Source organism: Triticum dicoccoides, chromosome 7A (assembly GCF_002162155.2).
Source record: "Triticum dicoccoides isolate Atlit2015 ecotype Zavitan chromosome 7A, WEW_v2.0, whole genome shotgun sequence".
Lineage (NCBI taxonomy): Eukaryota > Viridiplantae > Streptophyta > Magnoliopsida > Poales > Poaceae > Triticum > Triticum dicoccoides.
The window spans coordinates 507,862,606-507,880,116 of NC_041392.1; the positions used below are offsets into that span (position 1 = coordinate 507,862,606).

A 17,511-nucleotide genomic window follows, 5' to 3' on the forward strand; every position below is an offset into this window, starting at 1 on the left:
ACTCCTGAGCTTGCCTAGCGCTCCGCTTCCTCCCTCACGCCTAGCGCTCCGCTCCTAGCGCCGCCGGTGGTCACTCCGGCCCGGCGTCCACCTACGTTTATCACTTCCCCGCTGATCTTCTCCTTTCTAGCCATGTCTCTTCTTGTTAGAATAAATCTGAGGCACTCCGTCGATCTATCGAGGACCAAGCAATCACATAAGTATCGACACCGAGATTTGTTAACGAGGTTTACCATCATGGCTACATCCCCGGGGCATGACTACGAGCGCGCCTCCCCATGACACTGCTGCAATACCGCACCCTAGCCGCCCGGGTGCCGGCACACGCCGCCGGCTCCCCCGCGTGCCTGTGCTATTATGTTGGCATGGGTTACATAGTGTGTCTACCCCGCTATATATGAGAGGCTTAAGATACAAGTGTCCTAATAGGACACGACTCCGTAATCCTATCTACAGACCGTACGACTCAGAGTCCAACTGTAACCTACCTTATACAATAATATTCGACACAACTCTAACAAACTCCACCTTGGCGAATATTCTCCACCATCTTGGATTCTTCCATGCGTCAAATTTTCATGTACATTGGACTTGAGATACGCCATAAGTACCGCTGCTACTCCCAGATTCCATGTGACTCCACCTGCAACTGTAGTCCCTTCTCGTCTTCTTCACAGTCAATACTTGAGCAAAATTAAGTTTCTCATTACTCTACTTTATACTCCCAACTTCCGGAGAATCCGTTCAACGCCATCACACACCGACCACTGTTTGCGTGAAAGTGAACAATTCATATATTGAACGTCACATATAAGAGTTAGCTGAACTCAACTTTACCGCTCTTTCATGACCGTCTGTCTGAAACTTGAAGAAATTTCACCGTCGCCTTGTGTCACCTTGAGTCAAATTCGCAGTTGTCTCGCCCTTTTTCCCGGATAGTCTCTGACACGTCCCATAGCTATAGCACTCCGCCTCCTTCTATACTTGTCATCCGCACTTCGCCATGTGCACTGAACACCACAGAATATACAGCCATGTACTCTCTCAGCTTTTGACAATTTCAGACTCTCCGCCACTTTCTCAGATTCTTCATAGTCAACTCCTGTCCATCAACTAGCATCGATAGACCCAGTCACCAACTTGAATCTGGTACTCGTCAACACTGCTTCAGCACCCCCTGCACAATTTGTCTGACCACATGTCTGGTCATCAGTGCCTTGGCATGTCGCTGTGTCCCGTGCTTACCGCACGCATCGCCGCTATCACCGCGTCGAGCCTCTGTTGTCCTGGTCGAGTCTCCCGGGTAGCTAGCCCACACTGCCTCAACCCCCACTGCAGAGAACCATCGATCATCACCGACCGATGCCGAGTATCACGCCTCCATCAGACCACTGGTACCCAGTCTGATCCATGTGTCTCTCGTTGTCCCGCTGAAATAGGCTTCGACTCTCCGAATTCTTACGCCGTAGCCCCTTCATCAGCACAGAGTGAAGACAGAGTGAAGTCTTCCATTAAACTCCATCTCCACCTTCAACATGACTCCATGGTGGTTGTACGTGCCACCCTCCCGCGCCCTGTCGACTCCAAGCTCTCACGTGCACCGTCTTGAATCAACCCCGCGCCATAGTCTGTCGAAGCCGCACAAGCCCTCAGGCCCGCACCACGTGTTTCCACGCCCTAGAAGCCAGCCACCATCAGCATCACGCTCCTATGTCGTCGTCGCTGAAATCACCGCCGTCTTCTGCTTTGACCAACATCCCCGTCGATCCATCAGACTATCCAGTCCGACCTAGCCGAATTATCTGACTGCAACCATGCTTCACCCTGCGTCATGTCCGCTTCGCACGTCTTCGTGCATTGCTTAACACCATGTGTATGCATGAACCTGACGACGCGCTTGCCTGCGCGCTCCGTTGCCTGTCCACACGCTCCAAGCCATCCGATCAAACCAACCTAGCAAAACTTCCATGCATACTTGAACGGACAAATCCCTTGTCTGCAAATTATCTTGCCCATGTTTGATATATTAACCTCTCCGTGCACCCAGCAGAAAATCAAATCGTAATGATCCATCCCAACTACTCCGTACACAGGCGTTGGACCTAGCAACTCCTCTTTTTTTTTTAACCAAACAAATCTCAGGTAGCCTTTGTATTGCACAGCACGCACACGTACACCTCTGCACCAGTAGCACTTCTCCTTGACCTTAGCGCATGCAGCCACCAGTGGGCCTTGCCTGGACCTAGGGCGCCTAGCAGTAATGTATTCCTGCATACGCACGCAGCAGCCTCGCCTGGCCGCACGCGCCGTACTGCCTGGACCTGTGCACAAAGGGATCTTGCCCGGACTGGACTCGGCCGCGTCGCTGCTGCACGTCTGCCGTCCGATGCATGCACTTTACGCAGCCGCCGCTATCTCCAATCTAACCGACGTCTGCACCACGCGCCGCCAGCCTGTTGTATGCTGTCTCGCCGTGATCGCTTCCGGTACTCGCCGACTTCTCCAGATCAATTTTCATGTTTCTGTCCGAACATCATTGATCCACGTCGAGCTTTTATCCTCTAGATCAACAAATCCGCAACCTTCTCGCAACCTTGCTCATGATACCACTTGTTAGAATAAATCTGAGGCACTCCGTCGATCTACCGAAGACCAAGCAATCACACGAGCATTGACACCGAGATTTGTTAACGAGGTTCACCATCATGGCTATATCCCCGGGGCATGACTACGGACGCGTCTCCCCATGACACTGCTACAATACCGCACCCTGGCCGCCCGGGTGCCGGCACACGCCGCCGGCTCCCCCGCGTGCCTGTGCTATTATGTTGGCATGAGTTATATCGTGTGTCTACCCCGCTATATATGAGAGGCTTAGGATACAAGTGTCCTAATAGGACACGACTCCGTAATCCTATCTACACACCGTACGACTCAGAGTCCAACTGTAACCTACCTTGTACAATAATATTCGACACAACTCTAACACTTGCAGATCTAAATTTCGACCGAGGACAGGACTTTGCGGCTGAAGTTTGGAGAAAATGGGGTGTCACGATCAACTTTGAGGAAGGGAAGGATATGGAGGAATTCATCCTTGTTGCCGAGTTCACCAGATCTCGTATCAGCCTCACTGAGCAACCGGTTAGCACTATCCTCCTCTCTTGCTTTGGTGGGCGCGCTTCTCTCTATAAGGTATCTCGTCTTCAGAATTGGTCTTTCAAATTTTCCATCTTATCCAAAGAAGTTGGTTTCTCCATTATCAAAGAGGGGAATGTTTCGCTCCCCCTGATCAATATCAATTTCCTTCTTTGGGGTGATGGAGGTTCTAATTCCAGCTGGGAACTAGATCAATATCCGCAAGAGAAAGAGGATGAATGGACCCATATCTTCAGAAACCATCCTAGGAAATCTTATCTTCAAGCTCTTAGATCTCCTGCTACCTTCAGAGATTCTAGCCTTGCGGTTCATCCGGTCGATCGTCAGGATCTTGTGCGTTCTCCGCCTGCCACTCATGCCGCTCATCAACAAGGAGTTAATGCCCATTATTCGTCAGTTACTACACATGAGGCGGGATCATCTCGTTTCCAAAAAGGCCCACAGAGAGACTACTGCGTCCGATGTCTTCTTCCGGGCCATATCCGGCCCAACTGTAAGAATCGTATCAAATGCCACAAGTGCAAGAGATGGGGACACATTGGACGAGATTGCTACTCGCAGGCCCAACAAGACCCGGTCTACAAGCCCACTTCTCAGAGTCGCCCGACGGTAGAGTTTTCGAGGCAAGTGCCCACTGTTCCCGCGACTGTGACTAATCAGACAGTCACACCGCCGGCCGCCCCTGCTAATCGCATTAATGCCCCTCCTCTCCGCCGGGTTGGTAGCCCTCTTTGCAGCTCCTTCCAAAATTCCGTCGCCCAGCGTCTTCTAGCAGCCACAATCTCGCCCAATCCAAACCCCATAGCTTCATCTTCCACATTGCCGTAGACTAGCAGAGCAGGTGCCATGGCCACCTTCCCGTTCGACCCAACGCCTTTTCTTCCGCCAAACCACCAGAGCATCGAGGTGGAAGGAAGACCCGCACGCATCAAGATCATCAATGGTGCGGCGCCGGCTTCCCATGAGGAATGGGCCATCGCCACGATTGTTCCTATGCCCAATCTTCCGGTGGCGTTCTCTACGATCAGAGAGGTACTCACTGACTTCTTGGATGACAAGCACATAGGGTTTTCAGAGATTGAGCCATGTCCTTTTGGCCAAGCGTACATCAAGCTAGCGAGTGTCTTTGATAGGGACTCACTGGTTACTGATAGTCCCCACCCTTTCACTGATGTTCATGTGGTTTTCCAACCACACAATAAGGGCCTGAACTGGAGACGGGTAGTTATGAACAGAGACGCTTGGATACTTCTTTGTGGTTATCCGTTTGACAGAAGAGACATTCAAGAACTCAACAATGCTGTCAGTAAATTTGGAAAATTCCTAAGCTGGGACAGGAATAGAAGTACTCGTGCCAATCTGATGGTTAAAGTGAGAGTGGAGCAGTTGAGTGACATCCCTACTAGCCTTGTCTTTGGGGAGGGTTATGACTTTCAGACTGACTCCCTCACTGTCCCAATAGTTATTTTGAAGCATCAGATTTTGGGAGCCGAGGCCCCTGATGAAGATCCAATTGATCCTTTTGGTAATCCACATCCGGCGCCTGCACAACTCAATTTCCATCCAAATCAACATAACCATTTTTTTGGACCACTTCAGCAGCATGAGCATGATGATGTTCATTTACATGACCAGCAGAACAATCCCCAGCTTGATCTCCAACTTGCTCTACAACCAGTACAAGGACAGGTGGTCAATCAGTTACAGGAGGTTGAGGAGGATGTGGGGATTTACCAGGCTGGGGGCATTGAGCTTTACCACCAATTGCAGATATTGAGCTCCATGCAGGTGAATTTCTGGCTCTTAATGATCTGATGGATCCAATGGAAGAGGAAGTTAATGTGGCACATGAAGCAAATAGTATTCTCACTGGCTCTCAAGCTCCACCTGACAACAGTATGAGCTCTGATGCATCTGCCAATGGCCCTATGGCGCCAATGACTGCATTGATACCAGATTTGAATGAAGTGCAACCCAATGGACCAGAACTGGAGCAGGATTTGGCCCAACAAGATATACCTTTGCCTGTCTTGGGCCTGAAGGAGTTACCTGGAGCCCAACATATTGATCCCTTGCCTGTGCAACAACATGCTCACCATGTGCAGCCACTGGCCCAGCTGGTAGACCTCATGATTGCAGCTCTCAACACTGTTGGAATTTGGGACAACAAAAACTCTCTTGATGACCCTATGCTCTCTGAAATATTGGCTAATGTTAGTATTTTGAATTCCATCTCTAAGCCTGATAATATGCAGAGACTTGAGGTGTCAGAGAACACTGCGGTGGCTACGGAAACAGTGAAGGACACTAGTCACCCCCTGCCTTTAGCTGCTCAGGTTAATGATAAAGAGTTAGAGATGGCTAAGGAGAATACAGGTACAGACAACTTTTCTGAATTATCTGCTCCACCTGGCTTCCCTATCAGAGCCTATGCTAACCAGAACCACACACTTTGCCCAGAATCCTCCTCTGTTAGAGACCATGAGGTTCTACAAAAAGTCAATGAGGAAGCCCTGCTTGGTAAGGAAGGTGCAAGGATTTGGAAACAACACTTTGCTCCAAAACCTAACAGTGACAACATTATTCAGGTACCTTCAGACTGGGTCAACTTTCTTTCAGTTAATTTCCTTAATCCAGAAAAATTCCCTTGGGAAAAGAAATTCATCTCATCCACAGTTTGGGAAATCATCAAGCAAGCATCTTCTTGTAATTCTACTCTTCCTTTCTCTGTCCCTGAGATCTATCATGGTAGTGATGTCTTGGCATGTCTTGCATCTACTCCTTCTCAGGATTCTCAGGAACATGTTGTGGAGACATCAGAGGACAAGTGTGCTTCTGAATCTATGTCAGCCTCTTCTACCTCAGCTCTCCATAAAAACAAGAAGAGGAAGGATAACATCCCCATGGTGGAAACAGAGGTAAGGAGGAGTTGCAGACTGCAAAAACTATCTAAAGGTTTCAAGCAAGCAGTATGTAGAGATAAGAATTGTCTGGCTTGCCATGTTTCACCTCCTACTCTATCTACTAAAATAGTTAAATCTCTGAACTCCTCCTTCTGTAAGGTTCCGGACAAGGAGATTCCAGGAGGTCTCCCCAGTAAGAGATCTAAGAAAGGAAAGGGAGAAGGCCAGGAGATGGAAGGTGGCAAGGGCACCAAGGAGAAGAACAAGAAATGGCTCTAAAGCCATTCCTGAGAGCTTGAGAGACTTAGTTCCTCTATCAGACCTTTATGTATGCAATGTGTCTGATGTATCTGATGTCCTTGTCCCTTGTGAACAGTTGTTGGAGCACTTTTCATATGTTTAATCTGATGCAGACTTTTGGGTATATCCCTCTGCAAGATCTTTCCTTTTTGCTTGTCCTGGGTTTTATATGCCTTACTTCTCCTCCTTCAAGTGTTGTGAATGCTAGTACTGCTCTATATCCCTATGATGAACAGAAATTGGAATATTTTGAATTGGAATATCCGAGGTCTTAATGATCCAAAAAAGTGGACGGCCATCTCTAACAAAGTGCAGGAATCAAGATGTGCCATCCTTTGTCTTCAGGAAACCAAGAGGGAGCAGATTGATTCAGCCTATCTCAAGAACTTCTGTCCTAGAACTATCTCGAAATTCTCTTATCTTCCTTCTATGGGTGCCTCTGGGGGTCTATTGATTGCTTGGAATGACAACATCTTCTCTGGCCAACTCCACCATATCAATGATTTCTCTTTGACCATCCAATTTTCTTCTAAGTTGGATGGTGATTCCTGGTTTCTGACTAATGTTTATGGGCCATGTCAACCCAATGACAGAGCAAAGCTCATCAATTGGTTTCAGAACTTTCCTATGGCTGATGATGCAAACTGGATTATCATGGGTGATTTCAACTATATCAGGTACCCTCATAATAGAAGCAGAGAAGGAGGGTCCATTGATGATATGCTCTCTTTAAATGAAGCTATAAACAGACAGGCATTGATTGAAATCCCTTTAAAGGGCAGACATTATATTTGGAGTAATATGCAAGATGCTCCTTTGCTGGAGAAATTGGACTGTGTTTTACCTCTGAAGCATGGACTCTTAAATTCCCTAGCACCTTGGCTCTTCCTCTTGCTAAAACTACATCTGATCATATTCCTATTATGATTTCTATTGGCACAAACATCCCAAAATCCAAGGTCTTCAGATTTGAGAACTACTGGTTAGAACATAATCAGTTCAGAGAGGTTGTACAGAATATTTGGACACAACCAGTGGATGTACAAGACAGTGCTAAAGTGATTGCTACCAAGTTTAAAAGATTGAGGAAAGGTCTGAAGAACTGGGCTAGGGGTCTTTCTGATTTGAAGAAGGTCATTGACAATTCTAATTTCCTTATTCTCTGTTATGATTATTTTGAGGAATACAGAAGCTTGACCACTGATGAAAAAGAAGGCAGAGATGCTGTTAAGGAACATTTACAAGTCATACTAGAGCATCAAAGAGTCTATTGGAAACAGAGAGCAACTATTAGGCAGATCAAAGTGGGAGAAGCCAACACTAAGTACTTTCAAGCCAAGGCCACTATCAAAATGAGGAATAATTGTATTGCAGTGTTGAAGGATGAGAATGGATTGGAGCATCATGAACACAATGCCAAGGCTGCCATACTTCTAAGGGCTTTTAAAGTAAGAATGGGCACTTCAGCAGCCACCAGCAACCCTCTCCAAATCCACCAACTACTAAACCCTTTGGATGATCTCTCTGCTCTAGAAGCCCCTTTTTCTAAAGAAGAAATTGACAAGGTGGTGCATAGCATGCCTGCAGATAAATCCCCAGGGCCTGATGGATTTAATGTTGCTTTCTTGACAAACTGCTGGGACATTATAGCTGCTGATTTCTATAAGTTGATTGAAGACTTTCACTCTGGAAAAGTTAATCGTCAAAGCATTAACTATTCTTTCATCACTCTGATCCCTAAGAAGGATTCTGCAGTTTACCCATAAGATTTCAGGCCAATTTCTTTACTCAACTACACTCTTAAGATTATCACAAAGCTTTTGGCAAATAGACTGCAAGGTTACATTCTAAATATGGTGCATAAGAACCAGTATGGGTTTCTGAATAAGAGGTGCATACAAGATTGTCTTGCATAGGCATATGAATATATTCATCAGTGTTATCAGAGTAAACAAGAGCTCATCATGCTGAAATTGGATTTTGAGAAAGCTTTTGACATGCTTAGCCATGACAGTATTGTTCAGACTCTGCAAGCCAAAGGATTTGGTGAGAAGTGGATCACCTGGGTCAAGATGATTTATGGCGCTGGATATTCCTCTATTCTTCTGAATGGTGTACCTGAGAAACAGTTTTTATGCTTAAAAGGGGTCAGGCAAGGAGATCCACTATCCCCCCTCATCTTTGTACTTGCTGCTGATATCCTTCAAAGCATGCTTAATGAGGCCATGAGAAATCAACTAATTCAGTCACCTTTGCAACATAATTCTACTACTGATTTCCCAATTGTACAGTATGCAGATGACACTGTGCTTATAGCTAGGGCTGATCTTAGGCAAGTTATGCATATCAAGAACCTGCTTTTGCACTATGCTGAATTTTCTGGCCTCCAGATTAACTATGCCAAGTCCACTCTCATCTCAATTAACACTGCTCATGAGAAAATGCTGGAACTATCAGCTTTGCTTGGTTGTAAGATTGGCAGTTGGCCTCACACTTATCTGGGTCTCCCTTTGAGCTCTTCTAAACCCAAAGTTCAAGACTTCATGCCTATGTTGAAGAGAATTGAGAACAGATTGCTTAGTTGCTCAACCATGCTATCATCTGGGGATAAGCTAACTCTTCTCAAATCAGTTTTCTCCAGTATGCCTACATTCTTCATGTGTACTCTCATGATCCCAAATACTGTGCTTAAACAAATCAACTCCTGTATGATGAATTGCTTCTGGAGGAAATATGGGACCCAGGACAGAGGCATGGTTCTGATTGCTTGGGATAAAGTTTGCCTTCCTAAATCCCATGGTGGCTTGGGTGTTCTAGATTTGCAGGCTCACAATCAAGCCCTTCTCATGAAGTTTCTGCATAAGTTCCTCAACAGAGAGGACATCCCCTGGGTCAATATTGTTTGGGAAGCTTATTATCAAAACAGCCTGCCAGGAGATAGAATGATTGGATACTTCTGGTGGAGAACAATACTTAAACTGCTTCCTACCTTCAAGGCACATACAAAATGCAAAGCAGGCAGAGGAGACACAGTACTTTTCTGGTCAGATAAGTGGTTAAGCATGCCTCTTAACACACAGTACCCTGAACTGCATTCTTTTGCTATTTCTGCTAACATCACCTTGGCAGAGGCTCAGCAGAATGTAGACTTGAGCACTATGTTTCATAGACCTTTATCTCTCCTGGCATACCAACAGTTCAATGCTCTACACAACATCTTGACAACTAGGGCAAACATAACAATCAAAGACTCTTGGATCATGACAGGCAATAATCCAAAATTCTCAGCTATGACCATTTATAAAGCCATGTCTGGTCCTAGCAATGCTCATGAGATCTTTCAGAAAGTTTGGAAAACGTCTTGTAGGCTCAGGCACAAAATTTTCTTTTGGCTTTTGCTCCATGACAGACTGAGCACCAGGAATATGATTCAGCGCAGAAGTATGCATCTAGATGATTACAACTGTGCCCTTTGTTCAGACTCTACTGTTGAAACCAGCACACATCTCTTTTGGGATTGCCAATTTGCTAGCTACTGCTGGTATAGAATTACTCCTGCTAAACACAGAGGCACATCAACATATGATGAAGTTCTTTTCACTCTCAGAGAGCTGCCCAAAGATATTGCAATGGAAGTGGTGATTATGGGCTGTTGGAGCACCTGGATGATCAGAAATGATAAAATCTTCAAAAAGGTGTCAATAAGTTATGGGTCCTGGCAACATTATCTCCGGGAAGGCATGGAAATGACTAGGCTGAGAGCAAAGGCGAAGAAAGCTGAGTTGATTACCAGTTGGGTCGAGCATAATCTCTAATTTCCTCATGATAGTTATGTTTCCTAAAACTGGTGTTGGCTGATGTCCTGTTGTTGGCTATTTAGCCATTTGTAAATATACTTTACTTTATTTAATATAGAAATACCGTAGAACGTCTACGGTTTCGGCTCAAAAAAAAACCATCTTGACATGTTTCAGTTGATCGCTATAATATCCGGCCACCCTCCGTTAAAGCAAGAATTGTGTATGTGGATGTTCTGTGCCTTTCTCCTTTCAGTAGTCTGAAGTCTGGAGAATCTTCAATTCAGAAGGTTGCGTTCCAGATAGCGTTCGCACTCTCACCGCAGCGCCGATGGACCTCCTTGATCCGATCGGCCGACTTACAGATGCCGCTGCAGCTCCAGTCAAACGACGCGGCGCATACGTTCCCCGCCTGAGCCTTCCGCTCACAATCTGCACAATGGTGACAAGAAAGATCAGCTCAGATATATCTGAAAATTTTAGTGGAAAAAATGATTTACAAAGGTGACTGAAAAATTTACAAAGTTTTTTGTTAATTTAATTTTAAACAAATGTTAATACCATTCAAAAAATGTCTGTTACAATTTAAAAATATTCATGAATTTCAATAACATGTATGTGAAAATTTTAGAAAATGACTACAATATAAAATATGTTTATTTAATTCAAAGAAATGTTTCGTACCATTAAAAAAAGCAGACATTACATTTAAAGAAAGCTCATGCATTTCAAAAGTATATTTGTGTCACTTAAAAAAATGTTTATACGATGTAAACAAATGTTCACATAGATAAAAAAAATGTTCTGTAACATTCAAATAGTTGTTTCAACATGTATTCGTAAAATGTTTGGTACATATTCAGAAAACTGTTCAAAATCATGTATATGAAAAAATGGTTAACCATATATTTGAAAAAAATGTTAAACATGTATAAAAATCTTTTATATATGTACCCAACATGTACAATGTGTTTGAAAAAAGAATAGACGTCAAAAAAATATTCAAAAAAATGATAAATTTGTATAGAAAAATATTCCTGATGTATTAGAAAAAAGGTCATGTGTTGAAAAAAGTTGAAAAGAGAGAAATAAACAAAAGGAAAAAACCCCAAAGAAAACCTGTGAAAACCAGAAAAAAATAAAACCAAAAAGACAAATGAAATGTAATAAATGAATAACAGAAAAAAGGTCGCAACGAGTGAAAAAGCTGATGAAAACCACACAGGGAAAAAAACCCCACTGCTACAGTAAAGGGTCGGCCGACTAGCATGCTCACGAGAGCAACGGGCGATTTATAGCTCCTGCAGATGGAGATCGACTGGATTTGATGCTGGAGAGTTCCAGAACATGGCCTAAATAAGTAAATATATACTCCTCACAATGATCATATCAATACAACAACAAAGTAATTTAGATTTTTCATATATATATTTTCTAAAAGGAAAGCAAGCAAGAATATATTTTCTAAAAGGAAAGCAAGCAAGAAGACCATTCCACGTGTACGCTTGCGCACAACTCCAACTGGAAATCCAAAAAATATCTTATTATGCTATTATAACTTGATAGCATACATCACCACCAATGAGCATTTGGCAAGAATGGTGGGGGGAGAACCCCGCCGATCTCCCTCTCCTTCCACTCTTTTATCACCACATCACCCTCTCCACTATCTCCTCATATTTATAAGTAATCTTGCTGGGATCTTTTCAAGCACTAAAACAGAAAAGCTCCCCTACGTACACTGATACAATTCCTAATCAATCAAACCACTACAAGATTTTAAAAAATTAACGTAAGAAGGAAGAACAAAGCTCCTCATGTCGGCCGAGCTTGTACTTGTACATGAGTGTACAAGCATCCCACGCTCTGAAGGGGCCACCAATGAATTTTCTTTCATCCACCACCTTGACATATACCAGTTGATCGCTATAATATCCGGCCACCCTCCGTTAAAGCAAGAATTGTATACGGATGTTATGTGTCTTTCTCCTTTCAGCAGCGCTTAAAGTCTGAAGAATCTTCAGTTCAGAAGGTTGCGTTCCAGATAGTGTTCGCACTCTCGCCGCAGCGCCGATGGACCTCCTTGATCCGATCCGCCGACTTGCAGATGCCGCTGCAGCTCCAGTCAAACGACGCAGCACACACGTTCCCCGCCTGAGCCTTCCGTTCACAGTCTGCACAATTGTGACATGAACAGTTAGCTCAAATATGTCCGAATTTTGACTGAAAAAGTGATCTTCTTTCTATACTGATAGGTCTATGTAGAAGAGTTTTCTGTCAGATGTCATCAAATTTTAGTTCACATCGACGAATACTCAGCATATTTGTCATTACACTTCACCGAAGAAACTGTACCTGAGGCGACGTGTTAGTTTAAGAAAAAAAAAGGGAAAGATGAGATGTCTAATGTCCGGAAAGACTGATGGCACACGAGGAACCCTAACAACAACGTCGAGAAGCACATGCTTATGACAGCTGATACCACACCTACTTACTGAAGTTGACTGCCAACCGCTCCAGATCCGAACTACATACACATTAAAGAATACTTACGCTGCCTTGCGGAATGATTGCATACAGGCCGACTAAGCTGTGTGTGCTAAAATATTAATCAGCAGCCACATACAGGCGGTAGCCGACTGGCATGTTATGTTACCACCGACGAATTCGTCTCAAAGAGGACGCAATTCAGTACCTGGATGCGTGCCGCAGCAGAGCCGGCGATCGTCGACGTGCTCGGCATCTACTCCGATGAACCAGGCCCCTATCGACACATCCTCGTTGGCATATTTGTGGAGAACATGCCTGAAATGTCGCCATCCAATCATCAGGGTTAGGTTATATATGGTCAGCGATGCGATGGGCAGGTGTTGACTTGTGCGTAGAAAATTCAGTCAGTCGGCACAAGAAGGGAGCACAAAAAACATTCTTAACATTTGCTTACTGGTTGATTGATATGTAGGAGGCCAGATCCTTGGAGATGGCGTACAGCTGACCGCTCGCGTGCCGGAAGTACTTGTTTCCCCACTCGCCGAATTTCCAGTACTCCGGCTCATGGTATTTCACACCCCTGAAACGGCCAACAACTTCATCTCAGCAGCTGCTGCAAGGGAACCAATGCAAGAAGAAAGGCGTCGTAGCAGTGGCGAGCGAGCTTACTCCTGAGCGAGGACCGGGCCTGATTTCATGCAGCCGATGTAGGCTCGGGGCTTGGAACGATGCCTGGCCAATATGCCTCCAAGAGTTGCTGCAGTTTATACGGTCGAATCTCGTCAACACACACACCAGTGAGACAGCTTCATTTAAATGAACAGTGTACTATCTTTTGGACCTCCAAGATCTGCAATAATGTAGCACAGACCTATGTTTACATGCACATCATCGTCCACCTTGACGAAGTACTCTGCGTCCCACGTGGAGACGGCTTTGGCGAAGTAGGATTTTGTCTTCGCTGCGAGCTCCAGGTACCCTTCAACGTGGTCCTGCATGACAGTATGAGTGACTGTTAATACTGCTGTACTACGGCTACATACAATCATCAGTCAGTACTGTGTTGTGCGTTCAAAGGAAGTTACCAGCCTCAGGAAGTCGCCATGCTCTCTGTCTTCCGCGTCAATTGCTCTGTCCAGTATCCCGCCAGATGTTGCACTGGAAAGGGCAAGTTTCAGATGTCAGTAATCTGAATTTATGGTTGGGTTAACATAGATTAACCATACAAAATGTCAAAGTGCACTGCTTTTTTTTATAAAGGCAATGCATGATCGATGGACTAACCTATGACCTATGACGAAACGGATGATGATGCCCTTCTCCTCTTCCATCTTCCTTCTTTTCTCCCCTGCAGTAAATCCGGCAACGCAGGTCAGGGGACACATCACACAAGGTCGGCGCCGAGGCAGCGAAAAGCAGCTCATGGAATTTTTGTTACGAGGAAGTATCTTAAGGCAGGAACAAGAAACTGCAAGAACCTTGAGGCATCCATGTGGCGCGAACTGAATCTCGCCGCTTCCGGCTGCTGAACGCGGTGTTGATGCCGATGACCATGAAGTACTTCCGTTTTGCCGCCGGTTCCGACGACGGTACGCCGCCGTTGAGGATAGAGTCCTGCGTCGCCTTGGCCGAGGCTAGCTCCATTTCCAAGTTTGATATTGTCTTGTCCAGCGTCCTGATGGCACAAGGAATTATTTGTAAGCCTCCACTCAACACTTCAGTGTGGTCTCAGAATTTCTAAGTAGAATGAAAATGATCTACTGTTTCGACACTTGGTCTACTTACTGTATAGCATCTTCAATTCTTTGGACTTGCCCAACATAGTCTTTTGGCTCGTTATTGATCTATTGTATTTTCAAAAGAAAGGAGGGATCAGTGATCACATCACACAAGCGAAAGTCGGCAATCAGACATGACAAGTGGAAGGATATATGTATGCTTACGCTTTTGAGCGCACAATCACTAGAAGAGACGAGATTCATTTTGTCCAATTCGAGGGCCGACCTCCTGATGATTTCTTTGGATTCCGGGACGGTCCACATCCTGCATCATCAACCAGCAAATAAAATTTACAGCGCCGAACAGAGTCATTTGCGATAGCAAGAGCCTAAACATTAGAAAACACCAGAAAAACGGAAGAAGAGTACTTGTAGCTGTTCGTGATCAGCTAGTAAGCCACTGCCGAATTTTTTATCGGATCAAGTACCCCCAAAAGTGAAAGTGATTATACTTTTACTACTACTAGTACTACTTAGCCAAACCACTTGTGTTCTTCCGGGTGGTGGGGCTGGGGCAACAGAAACCGAACCACTATGTTTTTTTTTTTTTTGAAACGGAGGAACCACTATGTTGTCGGCGACAGGTAGACTGGTGGCAGATGCTGGGCGGGCAGTTCGCGCTTAATGGCCCTGTGGCCTGCTCGCGATGCAAGATCTTGAGACATAAAGAAGCAACTCATCCGCCAGTGAAGTACACCGCGGGGTACAGGCCCCCGGAATTCCACGCTCACGACTCCGGTGGGAGTACGCTACAGCAACAGTCGTGCGGACAGAGAGAGGGGTACGCCAGCTATAGTATTGGTGGTCGCCCTGGGGCCTGTGGGTGGGTACTGGGTAGTACTCGCCTGGCCCTTGGAAAAAATGGGGTGAGGTGATCACAGGGAAGTCGATAAACCAATGGGATTCGGTGATTTTGCAGAGGACTCTGCTCGAGACGGAGACATTCGCTAGGACATGATTGGAATTAGCTGCTGCAAATTTATTCTGCGTGTGTGCAAGCGGCCTAAGAAGCCTAATAACAGGCAGAACGTACACGGGCGGGCATTGTTCATGGCTATCTGGAGCTCATCAAGAACTCAAGGCAGGTCCAAGGAGACAAGCACGAATATGCAAAGAAAAGAAGAAACTGAGCGGTCCAAGCAAAACTGCATGCAGAAACGTCAGAGCGATCGAAACTTGATGAACCATCCAAGCGAACTCACAGAAAATCAGGAGCGGGAAAGAAGAAGGAGAAGAGGAGGAGGAGGAAGAAGAAGCATGGTGTGCACCTGTTGGTGAAGATGAGGCCGACGAAGAAGCTGCTGAGGCAGAGCAGAGAGGTCCATTTCCGGGAGATGGTGCCCCTGAACAGCAGCTCGTCCCCTCCTCCCGACCCCCTCGTCATCTCCCTCCCTCTCTCCCGCTCTCTCTTCCCCTCTCCGCAACACCAAGCCCGGGTCACCTAATGCTGCTCAGGGCCGCTTTACTCTGGGGGAAAGCATGATCACACTACAGAAACTTCAAGCCGAGCATCAAGAATCTAATGGTCCCTGCTTCCACTCCACCTCCACCTCCCGCTGCTCTCGCTCTCACTTTTGTGAGGCGCAAGTCTCCCTCCACCTTGCTTCCCTCTCCGGATTCCTGTCCGGGTTCGCTCCGAGTGGCCGGTGTCTTTGAAGTGAAGGGGAAGGGGAAGGGGAGCGCGAGGAGGAGGACGCACCAACTGCGGGCGTGCGTGCGTGCGATCTCCGATCTGTGATGCGTGTGGGTGAGCCAGCGAGCGGGCGGTGTGGAGTCCGAGGGAGGCAAGGGATCTCGCGCCCGCCCAGATTTATTCGGCAGCGCTTGTATGGGGGCAGGGCGCGCACCGGCCCGGCTTAATCTGGTGGTTATCTTCTTGGTTTAAACTTTGGGTCTTGGTGGATTATAGAATTATTACTGTCACTGGCATGTCAGCATTAACGCCCGGGTAAAGTTAGTTGGATTGTGAAGGGTTTGGACTGGTGGGGACAAGTTGTAAATTTGGCTCTTCCATGGTCAAGTCAAACCCTCAGCTTTGTGTTTATCTTCCGGAAATTTTATAGTGCAAATGATTGGTTTTGGAGAATCTCTGCCTACTGTTACTGTAAACTGTACTTTGGGTCCCGTGTTTTTTTGTTAACTTTGGGTGTCGTGTTTTTTTATAACTCCCTCCGCCTTTTTATACAAGACACTTCAATTTTTTATGTCTAACTTGGAGAATTATTTTTTATCAATAAAATGTGAGGTGTATGCCATAAAAAGTACTATATTTCTTTACAGAGGGAGTATATGCCATTGGATGTACGTTTCAAACAACTTATGGATGATATAGTTTTGATGACGTATAACCCACATTTTGTTGACGAAAATTACAAGTCAAAATTTGATACGAAAAATGAAGTAGGGTATAGAGAGGATTTGTTTTACATTTTTAGAACGGACATTTTTGTTGTCCTAGTGTCACATTAAGAGGATAAAAGTGGTTACGATAATTTCCGACGAACACCATTTTTGAATAATGTTTTATAGGATATGGTAAGAGATTTTTAAGTCCGATTTTGGGGATTTCAAGGCAATGTTCATGATTTGAGGATTTTGTAGAGGCAAGTCACACCTAATGGATATAGATACGAGATTTCACATAGTGAATGTTTTACCCATGTTCAACCCCTGTCATAGGGGAAATACCCTGTTTCTGCATGGATGTGTTTCTCTCTTGTGTGAGCTGAGTTATTACAGAGGAATTGCCTAGCTTGTAGACTTGAGTGAACATGTCTATGTCTCGCGCCCTTCCAACCTTATATACTACGGTGAGACGGTGGAGTTACAAGGGTTGTTATGAGCTATGGCGCAGTAATCACCAAAATGGTGGCAGTTACACATGGAATTAGCAGGTTGCCGTAAGAGTAATCTTGATGGCGTCGCGGGTAACATTCGACTTGATTGACCACGTCTTGGTCACGTCGGAAGGACATTGTGGTGTTTTATCGATGCCGGCCCGACCGAGCGATTCTCCTGATGAAGGCTAGGGCCATAGGCCATGCTGGGCCGAATCCTTGTCATGGGCCTACCCTAGGGGAATCA

The 17,511-nt window shown here is 45.5% G+C and overlaps 1 protein-coding gene across 1 annotated transcript; it reads right to left on the reverse strand.

The window, feature by feature from the left end:
* Positions 1-11,681: 11,681 nt before the first annotated feature.
* On the reverse strand, positions 11,682-16,220 carry LOC119330564 (probable beta-1,3-galactosyltransferase 2). Its single transcript, XM_037603677.1, has 11 exons — positions 15,696-16,220; positions 14,593-14,692; positions 14,435-14,493; positions 14,128-14,324; positions 13,934-13,997; positions 13,735-13,807; positions 13,521-13,641; positions 13,319-13,406; positions 13,104-13,229; positions 12,855-12,964; positions 11,682-12,333 (listed from the first exon to the last, which is right to left on the reverse strand). The coding sequence occupies exons 1-11, from the start codon at positions 15,809-15,811 to the stop codon at positions 12,185-12,187; spliced, it is 1,203 nt and encodes a 400-aa protein (XP_037459574.1). The 5' UTR covers positions 15,812-16,220; the 3' UTR covers positions 11,682-12,184.
* Between the last annotated feature and the right edge of the window lie 1,291 nt (positions 16,221-17,511).

What these genes read in the sequence shown, in the direction of transcription:
- LOC119330564 (XM_037603677.1), bottom strand. Translation starts at nt 15,811, where the DNA reads ATGACGAGGGGGTCGGGAGGAGGGGACGAGCTGCTGTTCAGGGGCACC. An exon ending in GGCCTCATCTTCACCAACAG is followed by an intron (nt 14,693 to 15,695) that starts GTGCACACCATG and finishes TTGATGATGCAG; the next exon opens with GATGTGGACCGTCCCGGAAT. An exon ending in CTGCTGCGGCACGCATCCAG is followed by an intron (nt 12,334 to 12,854) that starts GTACTGAATTGC and finishes ACAATTGTGCAG; the next exon opens with ACTGTGAACGGAAGGCTCAG.